Below are 8,699 nucleotides of genomic sequence, written 5' to 3'. Positions count from 1 at the left end.
CACACAGCCAACCATGTAACCACACCCCACAGTCACAGTGTCAAACCCCACACACGGTCTCGCACACTCACCCACACAACCTCGCAACCTCAGCGACAGCCAACCGTACACTCGCACGCAGCCAGTCTTGAGCCCCACGCGGCTCAGCGCACGTAGTCATACCTGCGACCGCGTCACTCAACCTCTCCCACGACACCCTGGCCACACACCCCAGCCATGCCCACCCCACCCACCACGCACACCGGCCGCCTGTCCACAGCCCTCACGCGGCACAGTCACCTGCTCCCGGCCATGCCTCCCATACAGCGGACCCCCCAGCAGCAGGTCCTGCAGAGCCCACCCGGCCATTTGTCTTTCGCCCATTGGAAGCCTAGTGATCGGGCTGTGGGAGCTCCCAGGGCCTCCGCCCTCAGGAAGGGTATTCTGTTTCTGTTTCTTTGTCTGTAGCAGTTTTCGTGGTTTGGTGGCAGCCTGTCACTTCCCCGCCACCGTCTCCCCATCTCCTATCCTGGTCCTTGGCCCTCATAGGTCTAGGCAGCTGCAAGATCCTGTGAGGTGAGATGCTGTCGCCCTTGGCTTCCCCAGCAGTGGTTCCCATGGACTTGCAGAGGGCCTGGCGGGCGTAGCGCTGGGCTAGCCTGGGCTCAGGTGGGTCAGGGGCCCGGCCATGGTGCAAGAGCTGCCGAGTCCGTCTCCCAGGCGTGACATCACACCGTGTCACAGGTAACAGGTATAAAGGTCTGACACAAAGTAGCCCTCCTAAATTCTGCCCCCAACCCTGGGCTGGGCCACAGGGGGCCTCTGAGCCAGGCCCTGAGAGGGCTGGGAGAGGAAACACAGCCCGAGGATACCCCCGGCACCCTGCGTTGGCCTGTCTGGGGAATGGGAGAGAGGAAAGGGGAGGTAAGTTGGGCGCTGTCCTCACGCCAGGGCCCTGCCCGGGACATGGACTCCACCGAGTCACTGAGGACTCTGGGCATGTGTAAAGGTCAGCGGAGGATGAGCCCCACGGGGGGATGCCAGGCTTCGTAGTGGGTGGGTGGGGACTGCGGCCTTCCAGGCCTGGCAGGCCCTGCCTGTCCCACTGGGCCCCGGTGGGGCTGGGCGAGCACAAGGAGCCAACGGCCTGCACGCCGGGAGCAGCAGGCGGACGCAGGGGAGGAGTGGAAGGGAACCTGAGTCCAGCAGGGGGAATCCAGCCAGAGGTGCTGGACCTGGGGGCAGAGTGGGGCTCCAGGGGCACCTTCAGAAAGAGGTGGGGCCCCTGGGCCAGGCCCCCTGGGGAGAGACGGGGAGTAGAGGGGAAAGAGCCACAGGAAGAAAGGACAGAGTGCTGAGGGAGAAAAGAAGGGCGAGGGAGGCAGTGGCCCTGGGGGCACTGGAGGCCACAGGCCCTGCTGGAGGGAGGATGCCCAGCCAGGGCAGAGGACCAGTCCCCCTGCCCCACTGCCCCTCAAAGCAACAGGAATTACTACCCACCAGTGCCCCCAAAGGACCAGACCGTGCAGGGACACGTGCCACCATGGAGCCACAGAGAGCCACTCAGGGACCATGTCTGCCAGCCACTGGCCTTGTGCCCTTGGAGTCCCAGCCCTTCCTGGGGCTACTTCGAGACCCGTGGGGCCATCCTGTAAAGCTCAGTCCAGGAGGGGCCTGGAAGGCACTCCGTCTCTAAGCAGCAGAGGCTCCACTGGGCTGGGGAGGCAGCGGCTGGGCTGAGGGGCTGCAGCAGCCATGCCCAGCCCACCACGGAGCAGAGGACAGCAGGGCCCTGACTCACTCCCCGAAAGGCTCAGGGCAGACCTGGCTTTATGGCACTTTCTTCTTTACATTGTCTCAAGACCTTACAAATGACCAATCCGCCCCTTAGGACGAAAGCCTGGCAGAGGAGCAGCCCTCTTGGTTGGACAAAGAACAGAAAGCTAGATGCTCCCTGCCACCACCCGGCTGTGTCAATTGAGATACGCTCCTTTAGCTGTCCAGGCCTCCCTCAGTGTTCCCACTGTACCTCGACGGGGTTAGATAATGCCAGAAGTCCCATGTACTCAAATGTCCTGCGATGCTCTGGGAAGACCACCTGTGACCCAAACCCCAGGGCAAAGCCCCACCGGCCCCGTAGGGGCTCAGACGAAGGCGAGGCCACAGAGCTGCAGTCCTCCCAGGGAAGCAGGTGGGCTCCATGCTCAGGGTCCCTGTGCCGGCTGCATGACCTCAGGCAGACCCTGAACTCTCTAAGCCCCAGATTCTCAAACTCCGGAAAATGCAGATAAAGCCACTTTCCACAAAGGTGTGATAAAGGCAGCAGGACTTCCTAGGTATCTCAAGTCACACCTGCGGTCGTAGCTGGGCTAGGGTGATTACTAACACCACCACTCTCCACCAGTTCAAGTCCCCACAGCAGGGCAGTTAGCGTACTCGTGGCCTGTCTGTCTACCCTTCCAGCCCCAGACAGCAAGCCTCTCCTAGGGGCGGGTTGTCTCTATTAGTAAATGGAGGTGAGCACAGAGCTGGGTTGGCTTCAACCTCCCAGGCTTTCCATTTCCGTGCAGGGGTGGGGGCCCAGCCAGCACTGTCACGTGGCAACACATGCAGGCTTGGTGAGACATAATCAGTCTTGGGACTAGAAGGGTGAACAAATGTGTAATTCATGAATTTGTTCATTGTCCTTCATTGTGATCTTCTGCCATTTTTCCTAGAATCTCTGACGGACATACATCTCACGGCAAGGGCTCAGAGATGCCGGCAGTGAGGGCTGGTGGCCTCTGGCATCCAACCTGGACACCCGGACGCGCCTTCCTCCCAGCCGCCCACCTCCAGCCCAGCCCCCGGCCCCCGACATCACACAAGCCAGGAAGCCCGTGGCACTCAATCTTTTATTTTCTTAAACTGTACACAAACATGAAATACTTTAACAGCAAGTCTATGGGAAAATTGTTTGGTTTTAAATTATTATGAAACAGAACCTAAGGGGAGCTTTATTAAATAAACACAAAGATGAGGATTTAAGGATACACACCTGCATTCTACCACAGTCATGTTTTACTCTACCTTCTGGGTGTGTAAGGGTAGAAAAGACACATCGAACTGAATAAACAAAATGCATTTATACCCTGAAACACTGGCAGGCCACTCGAGGGACCGTTCAGAACGTCCACCTCATATAAGATGGCCTCACCATCTAATAAAAATTAAAACTGATCTGTTGGCCTCTTTGGTTCCAAAATTATGTATAATACATTTAACTGTATTCATTTTTTTTTGCTGCTATAAAAATAACTTCTTTTTTCAAATGGCAGTTTCTGACTAATCATGCAACTAAATCAGTGCAAACATTAAAAGCAATCATTCGCTTAAAAAAGAAGCAAAGGATTTCATTTCAAGTATAAAAAATATAAAAAGAGTCGTACGAGTCCAGTTTCGTCTAGTGTGGGTCAACCCTTTAAATTGCATAGTTCATGTGGCACTTGGACATCTAGAGGGTGAGCGAGTTCAGTGCTCTGCCAAGGGCCACTGCTGGACACACGCAGATCGGCAAGTGCTATATCATGTGCGTTCGGGCAGGTCTGCAAGTGCTATGCGGGCAGATAGGCGGGCAGGTGAGTGGGCAGGGGCCACGTCCATGGCTGGCCCTGGCGGCCAGGGCCCACATGGGCAACTTCTGCAAAGCAGCTGACAGCCTTCCCCAACTCTCCAAGACCAACTAAGCTGCTCCCTCCCTTGCCCTCTGCTGAGAGGGCACCCCTCCCCCCAGCATTTCCAGAATGCCTCCACCCCGAATTTCCTCCTGGGGTCATTCCCATCCCTCCCCCAACCAGTCCTAGAGGAATGTCCCCAGTGAAGGGACAGATTGCAACTTTTTTCTTCCCATTTAGAATAATTCAGATTTTTAACTTAAAAAGTCATACCTGGTAGAAAAGTCCCTTTTCAGTTATACAGCTGGCACAAATGACCTGTCAACTGTTGGCGATTAGTTAAAGCATCAAATTAAGACCCCTCTCTTCTCCCTCCCTCCCCACCCCAAAAACAAACACACACATAAGTCATGTCAGGCACCCGAGAGCAACAAACAGTCAGATGGTCTTTTCCCCTGCCCGGTCTCTGACATCTCTGACGGGCTGTGTCCTCTCTGGGCCCCTTTCCCTCTACAAGGGCAGAAAGTCAGGCTCCTCTGGTCTCCAGCACAGATCCCCGGCAGGGGAGGAAGCAGACAGGTTCAAGCCAGGAGGTGAGGAGGCAGAGCAGGCCGGGTAAAGCCAAGGGGCACACAGCCCTCCGCTCACCCAGCGGCCCCCAGCCCTGCATCTGCTTTTGCTCTCGGGCTCTCTCTCACTGTCTCCGTCTTTGTGCTTTTATGTGTGCTCGGAAGGCGCGATTCAGAGTGGCCAGGCCAGCTGGTGGGGATGGTGGCTGCTCACCCCATTCTCTCCGACTGACAGGCATTCGTAGCTAAGCTGCCATTTGTCACCACATCCATTTGCTGGTATCCTGGAGGCTGCTGTGTGGGTGGCAGGATGCGTCTGGCTGTGCGTGGCTACGTGTGCATTTTAAAGTATTTCATGTCAGTTGAGAGTTCTCGCTCTGGTTTTGACTGGTTGCTCTATGAAGTAGTAGAAAAATATTTCAGGCCTCACGGGCTGCAGTATCTCTGCATCCCCACGCAACGACCACGCTCAGCCTGCCGTGCACCCCCGGTCCTGCAGGGGCTGGAGGAAGCCCACCCGGGACTGCCCTCCACACCCCACTGCCTTGCCCCCGCCTGCCGCTGTCAGGCGCAGCCACACTCCTCCACGATCATGTTGGGCACGTCCCGCTTGACGATGTTGTACTCGTCGTCAAAGTACAGCATGGACATGGTGCTCAGCTTGGTGGGGATACAGCAGGAGTTCACTGTGCCGGGGTTCAGGCCCCGCATGCGGTACTGGTTGACCACAGCTGTGTGGAAGGAGGAGGCAGAGCCGGGGACCCCCGCCAGATAGGCTGGGCAGCTGCCCTCACAGTAGTTCCCGTAGTAGCCGGTGGGTGCAATGATCCAGTCGTTCCAGCCGATGAGGCGGAAGTCGATGAAAAACTGTTGCCTGCAACAGAGGTTGGTCCGGCCATCGCACTCCAGGCCTCGCTTGCGAATGCGGTGCCTGCTGTCGCCCAGCCGAGCCTGCACCACCACGAAGGGCCTGTGCGACTCCTCGCCTGGGTCCACGAACACAGGCACCACGGCCAGCTCCTGGCAGCTGTCGCACTGCACGTCCAGGTTGAGTCGCCGCTCACCCCGCTCGAACAAGGCCTGAATGGCCTCCGTGAGCGGGAAGGTGTGCCAACCGCTGCGCTTGAGGTCCACCTTTTTCTCCACCACGTTCCACCTGTCGCCGTGGCCCTGCTCCTGGTAGTACACTTTGACCCGCACCTTCCGCCGGCTGCCCTTCTCCAAGACATAGGGCAGGAGTTTCAGGTAAAGCCACAGGCTGGCCTGTACCACAAACAGGTTCTGGTTGCCTTCATTGGAGACGAAGAAGTACAGGCGGACCCGGGAAGAGGCGAGGCCATCTGCGGAGAAGGGGGAGAACAGGCCAAGTTAATTCCGCAAGAACACGAGGCAATGGGGGAAACGGACTCTCCACTGCAGGATGCTGGAATGCAGACTCGCCGCACAGCTGGAACACGTTACTGACCAGAAATACCATTCCTGGGGCTGGGGCCTCTGCTGTAACCTGGGAGAGGCAGAGAAAATCGTTTCCCATTGAGAAACCCGGACCAGGTTGGGGCTGCAGTGTCCAGGCCTATAAAATCCTGCCTCACCTCTCCCAGGCCAGGGCTCCCTGGAGACAGGCTGTCAGGCCTCAAAGCTCAACAGAGGAACTTGTCAGGAGGCCAAGATCTTAACAAGTTGTTATGGGTATCTGTGAAATCTGAAAAACAAAACCAAGGATTGCAGGGAGGATTTTGGGGTGGGTTGTTTTAGTGGGCCTTTTTTTTTTTTTTTTTTGGTTAACATAGGGCATTGCAAAATCAAGCTGAGCCACCTACTGCCTCTTCCCAGTGTTTACCTAAGCATGATCTGACCCAACCCCCAGTGGAACCTCCACTGCAAATAAGCAAGCTCTGCTCAGACTTCTGACATAGGAACGTGTGCTTTGCAGGCTGCAGAGTGCAGCCCTTGTTTCCAAGTAGCTCCAAGGGACAGGACATTCAGCCTTGAAACTTGAGGTCCCATCCTTTGACAAGACTCTGGCTCCCCATTAATGACACGCTCAAAATCTCCAAGGAAAAGAGGCTGGCTTGTTAATTCTCACAGTAATTCAGCTCAACAAGAATGGCTGTGCCAACCAAGAGATGACTCCCTTCTCATCCTACATTTCAGTGACCCTTCCCTGTGATGATCTCTACTTTTTCCTTTTTTTTTTTTTTTTTTGCAGGAAGAACAAATAAGGCAACTGTGTGGCTAGGGCTGGTTTTATCAAACCTCCCACCATGGCCCCCCCAGCCCCTGCCTCAGGCCTCGCCTGGCTCCTCTAATAACACTGACATCTGACTTTGAAACGGGGGAAACTGCAGCCTTAAAAGCTGGTCTTGGGCGAGCTGCCTGTGACCTGAATCTGTTATTTATAAGTCAAAGAGCTGGCTCCGTGAAACGGACCAGAAATATAACAGCCCCCGCTGTCATTTTGTGCCACCGGGACCAAAAGGTCTCCTCGACCTTCCAGAATCACATTTCTACTCTGGGCCCCAGAGCACCTTTTAATCCAAGCCTTCTAATTGCATGTGGAGCTTTCCCTGACTCACTTTAGTGGACAGCTAAAACGGCAATGCATTTCTTTCTAAGCACAAACCGGCCCGATTGTCTCTGCTTTTCTCCACACCCGGCCATGCAAAACTTTTCATCCCTTTTCATCCCTAGGCTGCCTGCTGCCTGGGGGTGGGGGGGTGCATTTGCAGCCAGGGGCACAACTGTTCCCCCCCCAGGCTCCCTGCTTGCCCCCACCCTGACTGCACCCGGGCTTCCCCCTCTGCGACCTTCTCTGCAGTCCCCTCGGCACAAATGGGGCCGAGCTCCAGGCACAAAAGCCAGCCTGGCTTATTCAAGTCCTGAAAAGGACAGCGGAGTCGAAAGCACTTGCAGCATTTCAGCGCCGGCACATTTTTCTCCTTCTTTTAAAGTTCCAAAAGATTCCTCTCTCACTGATTTTTATATTTAGACAATGTTAGAGATTTGCAATGAAGGGGGGGCGGCAGAAATTCCAGAAAGAAGTCCCACCCTTTGTTAACTAGGAACTCTGTGGTTCTCGGGTAAGAGGGCTGCAGCGGCTGCCAGGCAAGCCGAAAGGCAGAGGGCTGTTCCCGAGCCGCGTCTTTCTCTGCGTAAATGATGGACCTGTTGAGAAGCCTGCCTTCCGCCCGATTCCGGTGCCCACACAATCGGAAGAGAGGTTGCCTAGCTCTCCCCAGAGAGGCTTCAGCAATCCTGGCAAGCCCACGCCGCCTGGTGATGGAAGCGGCCCCAAGGGCCTCTCACGCAGGCACACATACACACACACACACACACACACACACACACACATACTCCTTCAGCCCACGTATATCAACAAGCACACACATCTCCATCCACACTGCTAAGCCTACACTCCGATCGTGGGAAACAAAAACATTAGGCAATCACCAAGCAAGTGCCCGCAGAGCCAGGGCCGCGCGCATCTGCCGGGAGGGGGACGCGCGCCCAGAGGCGCTGGGGCCCGATTTCCAAGAGCAAGGGCGGAGGGCAGGGCGCTCTGCGGCGGGGGTTAGGGGAGCAGGAATGGGTCTGCGGCATGAGGGAAGAGGACTGGAACCCAGGCAGAGCGCAGAGGGCCACGCTGAATGGGCCGAGCCCGGAGTGTGGTTTGCCCCCAACCGGGCGCGCGGGCTACCGCGGGGGCCGGAGCGGCAAGAAGAGAGCAAGGGAGCGCGAGCCACGGCTGGCTGCCGGAGGGCTGGACCCACCTGTCTCGGCGAAGCTGATGATTTCTGAGACGCGCTCCTGCCCGTCGGCGCCCGGGCTAGCGTGGCCGTCGAGGTGCGGGATCTCCACGCGGCCGTCCTCGCGCACCTTGCCAGCGTGCAGCTTGCGCAGGGCCGTGACCATGGCGGCCTTGGGCACGGCGTGCGTGATGTTGGGCCGGCCCCTCATCTGCAGGCGGCTCAAGATGTGCCGCTTCACAGCCTCCAGAAAGTCGCCGTCCACTCGGCCCAGCTCCTCTGGCCGCCGGAAGCCGCCGCCGCACGACGTACAGGTGTCCTGCGAGCCTCCCGGGGCTCCAGGTGGCGGGGGTGGCGGGGGCGCGGCGGGCGACGGCGGGGGTGTGGGTGAGCCCCAGGCCTCAGGCCCCAGCCAGCCGGCCGCCAGCAGCAGAAGGCAGGCGGCCCCCAGCGCCCGACCGGGCAGCCCGTCCATGGTGCGCCGCTGGCGACGAGGGCGCCCGCCGCGAGGCGAGCCGAGCCGAGCGCAGGGCCGGGCTCCGGGCTCCGGGCGCGCCGCCCCGCCCCGCCCCCGCCCGCGCCCGCGCGGGCCTCCGCCCGCCCGCCGGGAGGGCCGCTGCCGGCTCGCAGGAGAAGGGGCCGGCCGGGCCGTGGGGGTTCCCGCGCGGCGGGGAAGGGGCGCCGAGGGCCACGGGGGCCGGTGGGCGCGCCGGCGAGGCAGGGGTCGGAGGGTTACTGCTGCACGGGCGTCT

At 58.4% G+C, this 8,699-nt stretch overlaps 1 protein-coding gene across 1 annotated transcript; it reads right to left on the bottom strand.

The window, feature by feature from the left end:
- Positions 1-2,854: 2,854 nt before the first annotated feature.
- On the bottom strand, positions 2,855-8,461 carry INHBB (inhibin, beta B). The gene is made up of 2 exons (XM_012644689.1): positions 7,972-8,461; positions 2,855-5,541 (listed from the first exon to the last, which is right to left on the bottom strand). The coding sequence occupies exons 1-2, from the start codon at positions 8,420-8,422 to the stop codon at positions 4,766-4,768; spliced, it is 1,227 nt and encodes a 408-aa protein (XP_012500143.1). The 5' UTR covers positions 8,423-8,461; the 3' UTR covers positions 2,855-4,765.
- Between the last annotated feature and the right edge of the window lie 238 nt (positions 8,462-8,699).

This window comes from Propithecus coquereli, unplaced genomic scaffold, assembly GCF_000956105.1.
Source record: "Propithecus coquereli isolate 6110/MARCELLA unplaced genomic scaffold, Pcoq_1.0 Scaffold217, whole genome shotgun sequence".
In the NCBI taxonomy this organism is placed as follows: domain Eukaryota; kingdom Metazoa; phylum Chordata; class Mammalia; order Primates; family Indriidae; genus Propithecus; species Propithecus coquereli.
The sequence above is the reverse complement of the archived record's forward strand: the minus strand, read 5'-3'. Positions and strand labels throughout refer to the sequence as shown.

What these genes read in the sequence shown, in the direction of transcription:
- INHBB (XM_012644689.1), bottom strand. Translation starts at nt 8,422, where the DNA reads ATGGACGGGCTGCCCGGTCGGGCGCTGGGGGCCGCCTGCCTTCTGCTG. An exon ending in CATCAGCTTCGCCGAGACAG is followed by an intron (nt 5,542 to 7,971) that starts GTGGGTCCAGCC and finishes CCTTCTCCGCAG; the next exon opens with ATGGCCTCGCCTCTTCCCGG.